We start from the raw sequence: 17,669 nt of genomic DNA, 5'->3' as shown, positions 1-17,669 counted from the left end.
TGTAATGATTTGTCCTGTATTATCTTTTACTCAGTTACCAGAGGCTGCTACAGACCATTGCTGTACTGGAAGCTCAGCGGGCCCAGGCTGTTCAAGACTTGGAATGTTTAAGCAACCATCAGGAGGAAGGACTGAAGGAACCCATTACATTTGTAGAAAATCTCCAACAGAAGGTAGGTCATAAACAGGCCCGTAATAAATCTGTGGAAGGCTTTTTTTTGTATTCATTAGAGAAGTAGTAGGGGCCCTTTCTCTCCCAGTGTTTGACTTATCCCTGTGTATTTTTATCTCTTGGTTTTCACTACAATCCCTAATCGTGATATATAGATCAGTTATTTGGATTATGTATCCAGCAAGTGAACCTTGTCCTTTTTTTTGTTTCATTCCATTATCTGTAAGATGTTTAAAAATGATTAACATAGAAGAAAGTAAAGGCAACTACAGGAAACTCTCTTTACCAGCACCTAAATAACCGGAAATCTCTCTTAACCGGCAATATTCAGGAGTAGGTTCAGGTAAGTTTTACTTCATATTAGTAGCCGTGTAACCGGGGTTCCTGGATCTGTGGCCGTGTAACCAGGGTTCCTGCACCTGTTGCCATGCAACAGGGACGCCTGGATCTGTGGCTGTGTACGGGGCTCTCGTACCTTAGTAAGTATACCTCTCTAATCCGGACTTTTTGATCAACCAGCAGCACGCCGGTCCCGTCGGTGCTGGATATAAAAGAGTTTCCTGTATATGGGTGCATCATTGCACACTGAGACTTTCTGACATGACGGAGGGTGTGATCTGTCGGAGGATTGTGGGTCCAGACCCCGCCCGCCAACACCAGGACTGAATGCATAAACTACGCTGACACTCCATTGCAGTACTGAGTGCGTGCAGCATTGTCAGAGGTGCAGATGAGTTGTTGCTCTGAGGTCCTGGATACCATAGCTGTAATGGGAAAATGGTCGAGATGAGATCAAATGGGCAGAAGGGCTCTCTTCACCTGTCTTCTTGGGACATAGATAACACTAGCAAGGCAATATTTATTGTTCATCCCTAGTTAACATGAGGGCATTTAGAGTCAACCACACAGTGTGAAACTGGAGGCAGACCAGGTGGGGGTGAATCTTTGGAATTCTCTACCCTAGAGGGCTGTGGAGGCTCAGTCTTTGGGTATATTTAAAACAGAAGTTGATAGATTTCTGACTAGTGAGGGCATCAAGGGATATGGCGATAGGGCCGGTGAATGGAGTTGAGGCAGAAGATCAACCATGATCTCATTGAATGGCGGTGCAGGCTCGAAGGGCCGAATAGCCTACTCCTGCTCCTATTTCTTACGTCTTATGGGTGGCAGGTTCTGTTTCTTGAAAGGCATTAGTGAACTACCTGAGTTTTTACAACAATCTGGCAGCTTTAATGGTCCCCATCTAAGTACAGTCGTTAGCTCTCTGGTGTATGTGGGAAGGAATGGGTCCAGTGGACATTTGTAGACTGCTGTTGTTTCATGGTCTAAGCAATCCAGCGATAGCATTACCATCTGTGGCCCACGTTGTCCCAGCTGAATGAAGCAGTTTGACTGAGCTACAATGCAATATCAAATAAGTGGTTGAGAACTGGAGAAACTTGCCCAGCACATAGGTGGAAAAAAAATTAGTCAAATCTAGAATTCAACCTTTTTAAAAAAATAAAAAAAAAACTTTTACGAGACCTGTAACAGCAGTCTGAAATAGGGAATAATTTTATATTTCATAGAACCTTATGGCACAGAAGCAGGCCATTCGGCCCATCGTGTCAGTGTCAGCTCTGGTAGAGCTGTCCAATTAATCCCACTTCCCTGCTCTTTCCCCACAGCCCTGCAAATTTCCTGTTTCAAGTATTTATCCAATTCTCTTTTGAAAGTTACTATTGAATCTGCTTCCACCGCCCTTCCAGGCAGTGCATTCCAGATCATCATAACTTGCTGCGTAAAAAAAATTCTCCTCATCTCCCCCCCCCCCCCCCCCCCGGTTCTTTTGCCAATTATCTTCAACCTGTGTCCTCTGGTTACCGTCCTGCCAGTAGAAACAGTTTCTCTTTATCTACTCTAGCAGAACCCCATATAATTTTCTTCGCCTTATCTGAGCATTTATTTTACGATCTTAGCTGGTAGAAAAGAATCTGATGCACTGAATGTGGATAGATTTTTAACAGTTGAAAACTTGCCTGTAACGCAGGTTGACATGGGGCTCCCATGTCCGCAAAGAGTGGTTCAGCTGCCACAGATCCCGTGGGACCATTATACGTCTGGACTCGGCAATTTTGAGAAAGAATACAGAAATAAGAAACACAACACACGGAGGTTAAAACTCATCTTTGACAAAGGTACGTGCTTGTTTGTACGGTTTTCTTCTTAATCCAGTTCCTCATGAGAGCTCATTATATGTTGATAATATCCCGCTAAGTTTGTGAATTTTTCTTTCTGGCGGTCGCTCAGTCTTTTTAGAAATGCGCTATAAATAGCGTGTTTTGTTTGAATCATAGAATCTTACAGCACAAAACCAGGCCATTCAGCCCATCGTGCCTGTGCTAGCTCTTTAAAAGAACTATGCAATTAGTCCCTCTCCCCTGCTCTTTCCCCATAGCCCTGCATTTTTTTCCTTTTCAAGTACACGTATACACCCAATTCCCTTTTGAAACGTGTGTTTTTTATTAATTTTTTTTTCTTAAATTTTGTTTAATATCTGAAAGCTTTCTTGCTTTGGCTAGGTTTGCCTCTGAGACCAAAAAGTCCCATGGATTCCAAGAAGGATGCAGAGTCATCATCCGCTTCTTTTTACTCTTCAATGTTGCCTTCAAGCGATGCCCCCGAAGTAATGATAGCAAACAGTCGTGCACAGGTGAGTACACGCTTCCAGGGAAATGGTGAAAATGAATTAATTTGATGCAATATTTTAATTCAACATTATCGTGAAATACTGCTTTTAAAGGAGATGCCAAGAGATGCAAGTTTAATGTCGGTGCAAAGTGGTTTCAAGTTTGCACCAACACTAAACTTGCATAGTGTAAATTGGATGTTAAGGCCCAAACTGACTGGGACTCTTGCTCTAGTATCATGCTGAGCCTCGCCTCTGGATTCAGGCTCATTTACACTATTAAACCTGTGAGAAACAAATCTGCTTTGCAGCAATACTACAGTCGTACAGTCCTTGGGTGCTCACACACCCCTCCTTCCTGCAAGATAATTTCTTTAGAAAATTCTCCAATCTATAAGGAGAAATTGCTAAATAACAACAGAAAATGCTGGCAAAACTGAGGTCAGGCAACATCCGTGGAGAGAAATTTGAGTTGACGTTTCGGGTCTAACCCCTTTTTCAAAACTGGAAAGAAAATAAAATAGATCGAAGCCCTGCCTTCGATCTATTTTCTTTTCTTTCCAGTTTTGAAGAAGGGTTCGACCCGAAACGTCAACTCAAATTTCTCTCCACGGATGTTGCCTGACCTGCTGAGTTTTGCCAGCATTTTCTGTTGTTATTTCGGATTTCCAACATCTGCAGTATTTTGCTATCGTAGGAGAAATTGCTATTTCCCTTCACTCTGCTTGCTGGGAAACTGCTATGTTGGGGTATGAGCTATGGTGGCCTTATCGGGCAAGCATCTGTCATTGTAGAATCAGCGGTGATCTGATTGAAGTGTGAAGGGCAATGACAGGAATGACTTCCTACTCGGAACAATGGGAGGCAATCTTAAAATTTGACCTAAGCATGTTAAAAGTAAATCCAGAAAAAGCTTCATCACACAAAGAAATGTGTTTGGGCAGTCTCACTCCAATTGTTGGTTGTCGTGGGCCCACAGATAGAAAATTACCCTATTTTGGCACTAAATAGTGCAGTAGGGGTGAAGGTAGATTGGGCTAAGATTTTCTCTGTGTGCTCGATATACCAAAATTGTAAACAGGTGTATAAAGAAAGCAATTGCAATTTCACTGCACCTATTGCACATATGAAATCTTAACCCATTGTTGGAGCAAAGTAGAGGGAACTGTACTCTGTAACCAGCTGAGCTCTACCTGACCTTAGAATGGTTGAAACCAAGTGCCTGAAATGGGAGCATATTCTCACGGCTAAAATCCCTCACACAATGAACACAAAATAAAACCACTGAAGCAATGATGCACATTAAATGTTTCAGATAAAGATCGCTCCGTTTTAAACATGTTTGTTTTCTACATTGTGTTTCTGTAATGTTACGTAGAATTTACAACACACAAACAGGCTATTCCCTGGTGTTTATGCTCCACGTGAGCCAATACTTCAGGGACTGAAGCAAGATGGGGCTTGAATTGGCAGCAGTGTAGGATACTGTGTTTAGGCATCACTAAATTATTTGTATAGAGTCATAGGTATGGGGAAGTGATCATAGTTGTTTGCTTCAGAATTGGTAATACCGGCAAGGTTTAATGTGCTCAGCAATAAAAGTATGTTTGTATTCACGCTTAATATTCACTGTCCCCATCTATATTTTTATGTCTACTCGCAACTGATCACCGTAATAATTATTATTCGCCACACAAATAAAATTTTCCCAAAGTGTATCTCAATAAGCTATGTATTCATATGCTAGAAAGGGTCTTGGTTACACACAAAAATAGAACTGTTACTCCAGTCAGATGTTCAGTGCTGTCTTGTGTCCGTGCAGTGCTGGTTCCTGGGGTGGGGGGGATTGTCCTATGAGGACAGATTGAGTAGACTAGGCCTATATTTTCTAGAGTTTAGAAGAATGAGAGGTGATCTCATTGAAACATACAAAATTCTTACAGGGCTTGACGGGGTAGATGCAGGGAGGGTGTTTCCCCTGGCTGGGGATTCTAGAACCAGGGGTCACAGTCTCAAAATAAGAGTTCGGCCATTTCGGACTGAGATGAGGAGAAATGTCTTCACTCAGAGGGTGGTGAATCTTTGGAATTCTCTACCCCAGAGGGCTGTGGAGGCTCAGTCGTTGAGTATATTCAAGACAGAGATCGATAGATTTTTGAATATTAAGGGAATCAAGGGATCTGGGGATAGTGCAGGAAAGTGGAGATGAGGTAGAAGATTAGCCATGATCTTATTGAATGGCGGAGCAGGCTCAAGAGGCCAAATGGCCTCCTCCTGCTCCTATTTCTTATGTTCCACCCGTTGATCGTTGCCACTGTCAGCTCACCATTAGTATTTGCGGCTCCTCCAGCGCAGCATTATCGACAAGGCTAACCTGAAAACTAGATTAAGCCCAGTTTCATTCTGGTATATGGGCTAGCTATCTCTGCCTTCTACTATGTCGTAACTGGGAGACACAAAGAGGCCATCCCTGAGATTGCCAAGCCTGAACTTCAAATTGAGTTCCAAGCTCACTTCACAGGAGTAGGCTTCTGTGAGAAAATGTTTCCCAGGGAATTTACAATGCCGTACAGGTTAGATCTTCGGTCTTGGCCTGGAATGACAGCGTGCCTATATTTTGGAGGCTCTAATCCTGTTGGCCTCCAGATGAGCTGGAAAGACCAGTTTTTGTTACGGAGATGGGAAAGACTTCATTTTGCTGAAAAGCTTCACTTCTTCTTCTCGGTAATTCGTGATTTTAAAAGAGGGCCCTCACTTTCACTGTCAATAGGACAACGGGCCTTAGAAGATCTCTGCTATTCGTGGTATGTGGAAAGAGAGACTTGCATGACCGTGGGACGTCCCAAAGCGCTTTTGAAGTGACTGTTGTAATGTGGGAAACGTGACAGGCAATTTGTGCATAGCAAGGTCCCACAAACAACAATGTCATAATGACCAGATCATCTGTTTTTAGGTGTTGATTGAGGGATAAATATTGGCCAGGATACTATAGAAAACTCCCCTGCTTTTCAAAATAGTACCATGGATCTTTTACGTCCACCTGCGAGGGTAGATGAGGCCTGGGTTTAACGCCTCATCCAAAAGACGGCACCCCCGACAATGCAGCACTCCCTCAGTATTGCACTGGAGCGCCAGCCTAGATCATGTGCTCAAGACTCTGCAGTGGGATTTGAACCCACGACCTTCTGACTCACAGGCGAGAGTGCTATCAATTGAGCCACTGCTGACACTGTGGAGACCAAGGCCTAGAAATTCAGTTGGCTGCGCCAGCCGTTAGCGCCTTAGGAGGAGCAGATCTCGAGCGCTAGGCGCTTAGCGCCCGGGCGCAGCGCGATCTGCGCCTCGCCCCAACTTCAGTAGACATTTAGCGCCGGCGCAAAGTCTTTGCGCGCGCTCATCTGCGCGCGCAGATCATGACGTCATTTCGTCGTGCAACGCCCTTTGTGCGCCCGGAACCGGAACTTCACTCGCGCCGCCCCATTGTGCGCCGGGCGGCCCTAACGACTGTTGAGTGGAACGGTACACAGCCGAGGCGGGCCGCGGGGAGCGCAAATTAAAGGGCACTTGCCCTGCACTATAAAGGGCAGCCATTTTGCAGCATTCACTCTTGTGCAACGGATTTTTGGAGAGAGACCAAGGAAGAGAGCTTACTGCTTTGGCCCAACACTAGGACAGGTATTTTTGGCTTCAGGCCAGAGCTTTGCAATTATCTTTTCCTTCATTGAGATCTCAGTGTTTGCCAGCATATTAAGGGGGCTGCATTGGGTGCCAACGCTGAGTTTCAGCCTTATGTCGGAAGGGCTTACAGACGCCGTGAGAGAGTGGCAGCCCTGACTAGACGCAGAGGGGGCAACAGGCGTCGCCAAGTGAGGTCTTACCCACCCAGGGTATACCGCCAGCAGTTCTCCTATCTCAACATGTCTGCCGCGCAGTGTGTTAGGAGGCTGCGATTCAGAAGGGAGGTGGTTGCAGACATCTGCCAGCTGCTTCACAGAGATCTGCGTCCACAGCTGATGCGCAGGACGTCTCTGTCGGTGGCAGTGAAGGTGACGGTGGCTCTCAACTTCTATGCCACCGGCTCCTTCCAATCCGCTGCTGGGGACATCGCTAACATCTCCCAGTTCGCCGTGCATTGCTGCATCCGCCAGGTGACCAATGCCCTTTTCAGAAGGAGACGTCAATTCATCTCCTTCCCCATGACCCTGGACAAGCAGCAGCAGCGTGCAGTGGGGTTTGCAAGAATAGCGGGCTTCCCCATGGTGCAGGGCGCCATTGACTGCACGCATGTGGCTTTGCGGGCACCTCTGGAGCATGCCGAGGATTACCGCAACCGGAAGGGCTACCATTCCCTCAACGTACAGCTGGTGTGTGACCACAGGCAGCGCATCCTAGCTGTCAATGCCCACTTTCCAGGCAGCAGCCACGATGCCTTTATCCTGCGACAGACAACTGTGGCTGACATGTTCCAGGCACAGCCTCACCCAAGAGGATGGCTTATCGGGGACAAAGGCTATCCTTTGTGTACCTGGCTCATGACCCCGCTCCGCGCGCCCACGACCCCTGCTGAAGAGGCATACAATGAGAGCCATCAAGCGACCAGGAACGTCATCGAACAAACAATCGGCGTCCTGAAGCAACGGTTCCGCTGTCTGGATCGCTCCGGGGGAGCCCTCCAGTATTCGCAGGAGCGAGTCTCCCAATTCGTCGTCGTTTGCTGCATGCTGCACAACCTGGCTATCCGCAGGACTCAGGCACTGCCACCTCACGTTGGACCACCACCTCAGGAGGAGGAGCATGAGGAGGAGGAGGAGGAGGAGGACGAGGAGTACCAGCCCAGGAGGGAGGCACAAGGTCCAAGGGCCGCCCGTCGGCGGCTTATTGAACGTCACTTCTAGGCCCCCTGTCAGGGAATGGCTTGTGCCAATGAAAGAACATGATTGCAGCCGCTCCGCAAGCCCTCAGCCGGTTAAGGCAACAAACACTTCAAAGATCAAACATGGACAATGTGAATAAATAAAAAATTTTATTGTACAAACTCGGGGCCCTTCCCACATGAAAACCAACAACACACGAAACCCCCAAAAAACACTCACAGACATGACTCACTCCCACAACCTGGGGAGGATTAACAAAAGATGTAAACAAAAATGGCCTTCATCCTCGGCCTTCACAAAACACCCATTCCAAAAAACCAAACATTTGGACACACCCTCTACTTTGTGGCCCGCGAGGGCGATGCCTTCTGCAAACTTTGGCTGCCCCTACACGCCCTGCTGCTCCTCCTCAAAAGTGAGGCCAGTGGCTGCTGCAAGGCTGGGGGAAGGCTCCTGAGGGGCACATGTCGTGACGGCAGATGCCCTTGGGGGTCGGCCTAGACGAGGTCTGGCCGTCGAGGGGCCGGCTGGTGAATGCTGCAACTGTGGCTGGGCAGCATCAGTCGCTGCAGCAGCTCGTGGCAGCTCCACTGGGGGAGTGGCAGTGGCGGCTGAAGGAATGGGGGCAAGCTGGCGGATGGCAGGCGCTCGCTGGTCGCCTGAGACACTGGCACTCGCCCGGGCCAGCACTGCAGCATGCGCAGCAATCTGCCGAGGGACAGACCGCTGTGCTGCTGCAGCGCGCCGGGTGCCCTGGCGATGCCTGGCTGACACGGCGAGTGTGGCAGCAGTGAGTGCCCGTGTTGCCCTGTTCTGTGACCGCATCAGAGCAGCCAGTGACTGCACGGCACCACTGATCACTTGGCCAGTCGCTGCCTGAGCTGCCCCGAATTCCGCCAAACTGGTGGCCTGTGAGGCCCCGAATTCGGTCACACTCCGAGACAGGGACTTGATGGCCTCAGGCATCCGTGCCACTACCCCCATGAGCTCCGTGTGCCGGCGCTCCGAGTCCGCGGACATGTCCTCGAGGCGGCGCATCTCCTCGGCGTTGACCGTCTCCGGACTGGAGGCCGGACTCTCCCTCTGGGGAGAAGGCCGCCGAGTTGGCCGACCCTTCCTGCGTTGCTGGACGCCGCTGGGCCCAGCAATTGGACTCCCCTCCGACCCTTCCCCCCCTCTGGGGAGAAGGCCGCTGAGCTTCCACCCCCTCCCGCGTTTCTGCAGGCCGCTGGTCCCAGGAGCTACACTCCCCTCCGACGCTTCCCCCACGCTCCCCTCCAGGGAAGACGTGTCCCCTACATTGGCATGGCTTGCCGCGGCTGAGGGTTCCCCTGATGGGCCGCCTTCCTCTTGCTCCTCCTCTTCTGAGGGGCTGTCACTGGCAACTTCAGGGACCTCCTCCTCACCATCTGAAAGCAGGAAGGCACAAGAGTAGCTTTAGAGTGAGGAGAGGGCGTCAGCGAGGGATGCATGAGTGGTGGCATTCAGCGCATTGGTCGGACAGTGGCAAAGGATGTAGATCTGATGCGCAAGTGGGACAAGAGAGGTCCAAAAGGTGATGTCCTTACCATTGGTGCCCAGAACAGGGTCGGCATCTCCAGATGCAACGGGGCCAATCACCCGGGCACCCATGATGCGCTCCACGCGCTGTTGCAGCTCGGTGAGCTGCTGGATCTGGGGTCCGCCTCCCCCGGTCTCAGTCCGGCTCCTCTTATTGGCCAGCTTGGCCTGCAAGAGAAAGGACGGCCTCTAAGTACAGTGTGTAGCCCTGATCTTGTGTGCACTGCCTCCCATGGTGGAATAGCCTGGCCAGTGTGTAGCCCTGATCTTGTGTGCACTGCCTCCCATGGTGGAATAGCCTGGCCAGTGTGTTAAGTGCACAATGTGCAATTGATGTTCATGACTGTCCCATAGCTGCTGCATGAGGGCTGGCCATTAGGGCTTTCAGGTCCCTTTGCCCATAATGTGAGGTGCACATGCAAGGATGAGGAGGACACTGGAAAGGGTACTCACCCTGACAATCCTGGCGAGGTCATTTATCTTTTTGCGGCATTGTACAGCGCTCCTGGGGACCTCACTGTTGGATGTCACCCTGGTGGCGACATGCCTCCAGGCTTTCCGGTAGACGCGGGCCGCCAGCTTCTTCCCATTGTCCGGAAACAAAATATTGCGTCTCTTCTCCACAGCGCCAGCACCCTCAGATCATGCTCTGAGAAGCGCAGCGCTCGTTCACGGGCCTTCTCCATCCTTTCAGGTGCTATTTGGGTCCAGCAGCAGTGTTCAGGCCTAGCTGGAGGGCTGCAGTGTCCAGGGCGTGGCAGCAGACCAACTCGACCCTTCCCCCTTAAGAGCTGGCCGGCGCCAGGGTGTCTGCTGTCAATCAAGAAATGGCCGCACCTGCGCTGCGCCCGGCCTTGGCGGTATCGCTCAGCACCTCCGGCTTAGCGCCTAAAGAGAGCCGTGCATCACCAGTTTTAGCGCTCGAGCAAACTCTTAGGGCGAAGCTAATGAATATCGGCGAAGTGGCCTCGAATTTGCGCCGGGCGCAAACTTTAGCGGCCGCCCGACTTTACCGCCCCAAAAGTGGCTATAATGAATTTCTGGGCCCAAGTTTCTTGGCTTTCCTTGTCTTCAACAAAATTGTATAGCCTAAGCTACTGGTTGGTAGTGTGCATCACCTTCTGTTACCAAACACAAAAGCAAAATACTGCGGATGCTGGAAATCCGAAATAAAAACAGAAAATGCTGGAAATACTAAGCAGATCAGGTAGCACCAGTGGAGAGAGAAACTTGAGTTAACATTTCAGGTCAATGACCTTTCGTCATCGACCTGAAACGTTAACTCTGTTTCTCTCTTCACAGATGCTGCCTGACCTGCTGAGTATGTCCAGTATTTACTGTTCTGATTAGCCTCTGTTACCAGCCAGTCCCCTGATGAGATCAGGGATGATCCTGCGAGAGCAGCAGCGTTTCCAGATTCTCAACAGGCCTTTCTTGTACAGGTAGACTATCCTTTATCCGAAAACCTCGGGACCAGCCGTGTTTCGGTTTTCGGAGAATTTCGGATTTCGGAAGGTGGGTCGGCGGGGGGTCGCGTGCACGACTTATGCTGACGCGCAGCATAAGTCGTGCGCTCGACCCCCCGCTGACACCCCCGCCGGCCCCGACCCCCGCCGACTTACGGTCGGGGTCGGCGGGGGTCGGGGGCGGGGGGGTCCGCGGGGGGTCGTGCGCACGACTTACGCTGACCCTCTGCTCAGAGGGTTTCGGTTTTCGGAAGTTCGGATAAAGGGTAGTCTACCTGTACAATAAATCATTCACTTGTATAACTAGTTGTTTGCCTGAGTGTACTTAAAAGTGAAAAGTTGGGGAAATGACATCAATTGCATTTCTCTACCATTTAGCAAGAGTTATTTCTTAAGTCTGTCTGAAATTCTGAATTACTCCGTGACACGATTAACATGAACTTGTGGCGTGATGGTAGATTCTGGAAACAAGCTAACTGCTTCGGAACTGGGCAGCGAAAAAGAAAAACTTTGTTCAGCTTTGTTATCTTTATTTGTGTTTGAATTCCTCTGGCTCTGGCCTCTTGTGCAGCCCCGATTTTTATGCTCCACAATTGGCGGCCGTGCCATCATCTGTCTAGGCCCTAAGCTTTGGAATTCTCTCCTCCTTTAAGATGCTCATTAAAACCTACCTCTTTGACCAAGTTTTTGGTCACCTGTCCTAATATCTCCTTATGTGTCTCGGTGTTAAACTTTATTTGCTCACGCTCCTGTGCAGCGCCTCAGGATGTTTTACTACGTTAAAAGCGCTATATAAATACGAGTTATTGATTGGACACGTTTTTTTGCTGTATAATAGAGGAACATTGGGGGACTGTTAGCGCCTAAAGAGGCAGTCAGTGGCTGTAGCGCCACTGGCTGCGTCTCCCACGATATTCAGTAGGGGCGCTAATGGTGGCATTAGGCATTTGCGCTGCGCCGCCACTGATGACGCCATCGGTGTGCGCAGTGCCCCGTTCGTGATATTTGGTAGCGAACGCTGCAGTTGCGCCGCTCGCTACCCGCGCCCGGTTCACGGGGCCTTACTGTGCCGGCAGCGGCGCAAGTTAAGGTGGAGGTGCGGGGTGGCCGCCTGCCAGCACCTCCGTCCCCGACCTCCTAACCACCCCCCCCCCCCCCCCGCGGCAATGCCGGCTGTTTCCCGAGAGCCCGGCACTTCTCCTTGGTGCCGGGCTCATTTGCCGGCACTCGCGAGCGGGGATCGCGCTGTTGCAGGCACCTCCCCCTTAACAGTGGGAGGAAGGCCTGCAGTACCGCAGCGTGCCGTGCCGCAGCGTGTGGCGCTGCGATATTCAGTTTCAGCGCCCTAAGAGGGACGCGGAGCGCCTCGAGCCTCGCCCCATGTCCCTCGAGGAGCAATGAAACTGAATATCTGACGATCGCTAAAGCCTCGAACGCTGCGCTAAATCCTGCGCTCAGGCGACTTTTGCGCCACTTTGGTGCTCCAACCCAATTTCTAGGCCATTGAGTTTTTCCTGCAGGTATGGGAAATGTTGTTTGCACTAGCTTCAAATAATTTGTGTTGTGGAAATCTAGAAAGCTGAAACTTGGAATAATTAAGATGGTGGGAGTGGGGGGTGGTGGGAGTCTCTGTGCTTAACAATTTTTTGGGCAACTAACTTGCTACACCTCAAATTGAATATTGTGTCTTTACTAAACGGACTTTGAAAATGAAACTGATTATTTTCAAAACCTTATTCTGAAGGTAGCCTCTTAAGTTTTTTTTTACATAAACTTTTTCAGGTAATAAGAGGAAGGATTTGTGACGACTCCAAGTCAGAAACATTTAACCAGCTGTGGAGTGTAGAAGAACAGGTAATCTTTGTGTTCTCACAGCGAAATGTTTTGGTGTCGAGCAGAACGGACATGAAGTTGCAGAAATCTCAAAAGACCATTCAGTCAGCCTGTCCATCTAAGTCTATCGTCCAAGTCTTGTTTCAGGACCTTGAGTTGACTGTTTCTCAGCCGCAAATTTGTAGCCCTTTACTTTCCATCGAATCAGGAATTGAACCAATTCCTCTTTGAAGAGAGTCAGAATTTGCTGTAGTCAGTGGGTCTATTCCATAAATTTTCAGGCATTAAGGTATTCCTTTAAAAGGGAAGGGACGTCGGGAAAGTCAGTTTTATTCCAAGAACTTCCTTTATTTTTATACTTGAAAAAAGTAGACTTCTCAAAATCTCGTTTGACATTTTTAAAAATAAAAGTTAATTTTCTGAACTGCCAAGAAGCACGCTCAAGGTCAGGCCCCCACCCTGCCAGGTTGCTCTGTGACATCCCTTTGATTTTCTTCTCTGGGACCTTCACTTCATATATCAGCTATGGCTGAGATGGATGGCTGGTGACTGACTTCGAGGCTTCTGCTAATGTTACCTTGTGGATGGCCCGGAAACGAATCCCCCGATTTTTACCTCCCTCACTGTCAATTAAATCTGTGGCCACCCCTACAACCCCCCCCCCCCCCCCCCCCCTCTTACTGGTGCTGTCCAGGGACCGTGAAAACTTGTACTGTACAAGCAGCTGAGGAAATGCAGCAATTAACTTGCTAACTGATTCTGAACCAGTACAGTAATGAATATTGACTAAGTCTGTGACCTACCCTGTATCTTTTGATTTGTTTTTAAAGAAAAGATTAGAGGAACTGCTCCTCAAATATCCCCCAGAAGAAGTGGAAATGCGACGCTGGCAGAAGATAGCAGACAAACTAGGCAACAGAACTGCCAAACAGGTAACTGCAGTATTCAGCAGGTGTGTCACAGGACTCCAGTATCAGCTTAAGATAACTTCCATCAGTGTTTTATTATATCTAATGATTTATGTGTTTGTATTGCAGACCATGTAAATGTTCATTATTACAAACGTCAAATAGTTTATCACAGGGTGTCCAAGCTATTTTTCTTCATGGGTTGCATAGGTGCATACCCCACAGCCCTGGGACCCATGTGTAAAGATCAAATCCATGTTTTCAGTTAACTCACATATCAAGTTGCTGATATATCACCAGATCTGGGTGCAGCATAATGGTTATGGCACTGGGTTAATAACTGAGAGATCGTGAGTTCAAATCCCACTATGAAATTGAACTCCATAAATGTGATAAATTTGTGACGTGGCGCCAGAAAAAAATGGACCGTGAAAACCGCTGGATTGTCGTAAAATCCCAACGGGTTCACTATCCTTCAGGGGACGGAGGCTGCCTCCCCTACCTGGTCTGGGTTTGTTGTGACTTCACACCCACACTACGTGCTTGAACTCCTAAATCTAGGCTGACACTCCAGTGCAGTGCTGAGGGAATGCTGTACTGTCAGAGGTGCCGTCTTTCGGATGAGACGTTAAACCGAGGCCCCGTATGCGCTCTCGGGTGAACGTAAAAGATCCCACAGCACCATTTCGAAGAAGAGCAGGGGAGTTATCCCCGGTGTCCTGGCCAATATTTATCCCTCAATCAACATAACATAAACAGATTATCTGATCATTATCACATTGCTGTTTGTGGGAGCTTGCTGTGCGCAAATTGGCTGCCGTGTTTCCCACATTGCAACAGTGACTACACTCCAAAAGTACTTCATTGGCTGTAAACCGCTTTGAGACGTCTGGTGGTCGTGAAAGGTGCTATATAAATGCAAGTCTTTTCTTTTTGATTCTTAATGCTCTTTGAAGTAGCCCAGCAGAACCCCTTGCTTTTAGGCCCACCTTCGTTTTTGATTTAATAAAATATTACTTTGTCTGTGGCATAATATAACTAGAGATTTGCGGATAATAGTTGTTTTAGGTATTTCGAGGAAGAGTGGGGGAATTCTCCCCGTTGTCCGAGCCAGTGTTTATTCCTCATCCAACACCACTAAATCAGATGATCTGGTCATTATCCCATTCCTGTTTGTGGGACCTTGCTGTGCACAAATTAGTTGCCGCATTTCCTACATTACAACAGTGACTATACTCCAAAGATACTTGATTGGCTGCCATGCACTTTGGATGTCCTGAGGTCGTGAAAGGTACTATATAAAGTTTTTCACATGGTAGAATAAATGTGAATTTACCGTTATATGCTGTAGAGGCAAACAGAAAAGCATGACTGCTGATGAATGGCCACGCCTGAAACATTAGCCTATCTTTTTCCTGTCAATGCCAATTGTCTGTGTTGTTCTTTCATCCTAGTTATTTTGTCTCTGCTTTTACCCAGGTTGCCAGCAGGGTGCAGAAATATTTCATTAAGTTAGCTAAAGCTGGGATCCCTATTCCGGGCAGAACTCCAAATGTGTACCTGCATTCAAAAAAGGTATTGTGGTTTGTGTGTATAAGACATAAGCAGATAACGCACGGAGCTATTTTCCCCTGCTCTCATTACCATCCGTTCCTTAATTTATTTTTTCCAACCTGTCCTTTCCTAGCTTCTATGAACTTCACTCCGTATTCTTGAGGTTGTCCCGGCAATGGGAATCTCCACAGGTGCTGTTGCTGCACTGGTTGATCCACCAGGGGGTGGACTTGTGCAGTGCAGGATTGAAGTGCTCTCTGGGCAGTCTTCTGTTCTCTAGATGATCTACTGAATAATAATAATAATAATTCAACTTTATTGTCATTGTACAATGCACAAGTACATGAACAACAAAATGTGATCTTGCAAGCTCCCATGAGTCCAGTACAAATAACATTAACATTAAACGTAAATAGCACCGTCCTGGGAGAAGCAAAGCCACTGCGTCTGTGCGCGCCGCCATTCCATTTCCATCATTCCTCCTGTCCGACAATCTTCAGCCCAACGCCCGGGCCTGCTCACCAGCCGCCCCTCCCGGGGCTCCTTCCGTGACCTTCTGCACCTGGTCTTCCCTGATGGTCACCCCTCCAGGATACTAACCAGGCCTGGCTCTGCTTAGCTTCCAAAGCCTTGCCAGTGACCCTGTCCCTCATCCCAGGAACAGGACTGTCTAATGGGAGAAGCAGAGTGTAACAGCCTGCCATAGCAGTTCACTGTCTGTTCTCGTGTTTGAGACTCCAGTATTGTAGCTATGAGGCTGCTTTTTACTTTGTAGTTTTAAATACATTATTATTGTGTAAAATGAATCCTCTTGCACTAATCTCCCAAAATATTTAATGCTAAACATTATCGAATAGAAGTGAAGAAATGCATAGATTTTTCCTTACTCCTGTGATACACAGATATAAAAACAGATCTGAGTCTCTCACTGTAACAACTGAACTGAACACAGTTACTTGTGCCGAAGTGAATTATATAAATTGATTTGTGTGTTGCTCAAACTCAGAGATACAATTCAGATTTATACAAACCCTACTGTAGATGATAAAGGATTTAATTTTCTGTTTCTGGCCAAGGAAATAATCCAGTAATTATCCGTGTAAGCATTGTTTGATATTTATGGCCCTTTATTACAGTGCTGTCGGTGGCAGTACTGTACTGTAACAGAGCAGGGGCGCTGCTGTCTCTGCGGGCACAGGGAACCGAACTAAAGAGCTGCATTCAGACACACCAAGGCAGCTGGGGGCAGATTCACCATTTTCAGACTGCTCCTGCCTGTGTAAAGCTTGAGCATGTGCATTTGACTCTCAGCTGCTGCCAGTACAGCGGAATCCACCCACCCACCCTAGAATAAACTGGGCAGATTAAACAGCCACAGGAAGCTTCAAAGCTGCTTCTGTTTGAAGTGACACCGATTTAAGATAATTGGCAAAAGAACCAGATGAGGTTTTTTTTATACGCATCGAGTTATGATCAGGAACGCACTACCTAAAAGGGTGTTGGAGGCAGATTCGATGGTAACTTTCAAAAGGAGATTGGATAAATACTTGAAAAGGAGAAATGTACAGGGCTATGGGGAAAGAGCAGGGGAGTGGGACTACAGGAAACTTTGTGCTATCCGGAAGTTGAATGTCCGGCAACTTTGATCTAACGGCAGAAATCAGCAGCCGTTTTGGTTAGGTGTTTTTTTCTCCTAGCATTCTTTTCACAGGCAGGCTCTGGAAAGCGTCTTTGTCGCTTAGCAACAGCTTCAGAGACGCTTCCAAGCTACTGGGCCGAGTGTTTACAAGCTGTTGCTGAGCAACAGTGTTTGTGGTCAGACACGGCAGGCTCTAGAAAGCGTCTCTGTATCTTAGCAACAGCTTCAGAGACGCTTCCAAGCCACGGGCCGAGTGTTTACAAGCTGTTGCTGAGCAACAGTGTTTGTGGTCAGACACGGCAGGCTCTAGAAAGCGTCTCTGTATCTTAGCAACAGCTTCAGAGACGCTTCCAAGCCACGGGCCGAGTGTTTACAAGCTGTTGCTGAGCAACAGTGTTTGTGGTCAGACACGGCAGGCTCTAGAAAGCGTCTCTGTATCTTAGCAACAGCTTCAGAGACGCTTCCAAGCCACGGGCCGAGTGTTTACAAGCTGTTGCTGAGCAACAGTGTTTGTGGTCAGACACGGCAGGCTCTAGAAAGCGTCTCTGTATCTTAGCAACAGCTTCAGAGACGCTTCCAAGCCACGGGCCGAGTGTTTACAAGCTGTTGCTGAGCAGCAGTGTTTGTGGTCAGACACGGCAGGCTCTAGAAAGCGTCTCTGTATCTTAGCAACAGCTTCAGAGACGCTTCCAAGCCACGGGCCGAGTGTTTACAAGCTGTTGCTGAGCAACAGTGTTTGTGGTCAGATACTGCGATGAAAAGCTCCTATCTGATAACATTGACGCTGGTCTATCCGGAGCTTTTAAAAAAACGGCAGTAGCTCGGTCCCATGGATGCCGGATAGCACAAAGTTTCCTGTAATTGGATCGCTCTTTCAGGGAGCACGGTGGCCCGGATCTGTGCTGTATGCTTCTACGATTCTCACAATGGCCCGAAATTTTCTGGATCGCACTTAATGCAGAAATTATGCCAATGGGAACTTGCGGCCAATTCTC

At 48.4% G+C, this 17,669-nt stretch overlaps 1 protein-coding gene across 5 annotated transcripts in view; it reads left to right on the top strand.

Annotated features, from left to right (window-relative positions):
- zzz3 (zinc finger, ZZ-type containing 3) overlaps nucleotides 1-17,669 on the top strand; it is a 153,894-nt gene that overhangs the window by 112,452 nt on the left and 23,773 nt on the right. For all 5 annotated transcript variants that reach the window (XM_085983457.1, XM_085983453.1, XM_085983454.1 and 2 more), the window contains 6 exons: nucleotides 35-173; nucleotides 2,202-2,349; nucleotides 2,734-2,864; nucleotides 12,523-12,594; nucleotides 13,404-13,505; nucleotides 14,961-15,056. In XM_085983457.1, coding sequence (XP_085839583.1) covers nucleotides 35-173; nucleotides 2,202-2,349; nucleotides 2,734-2,864; nucleotides 12,523-12,594; nucleotides 13,404-13,505; nucleotides 14,961-15,056 — 688 coding nt within the window. The remainder of the gene's footprint in view (nucleotides 1-34; nucleotides 174-2,201; nucleotides 2,350-2,733; nucleotides 2,865-12,522; nucleotides 12,595-13,403; nucleotides 13,506-14,960; nucleotides 15,057-17,669) is intronic.

The sequence above is a fragment of the Somniosus microcephalus genome, chromosome 3 (assembly GCF_052327205.1).
Source record: "Somniosus microcephalus isolate GS21.2 chromosome 3, FLI_Smic_1.0, whole genome shotgun sequence".
NCBI lineage: Eukaryota > Metazoa > Chordata > Chondrichthyes > Squaliformes > Somniosidae > Somniosus > Somniosus microcephalus.
The sequence above is the reverse complement of the archived record's forward strand: the minus strand, read 5'-3'. Positions and strand labels throughout refer to the sequence as shown.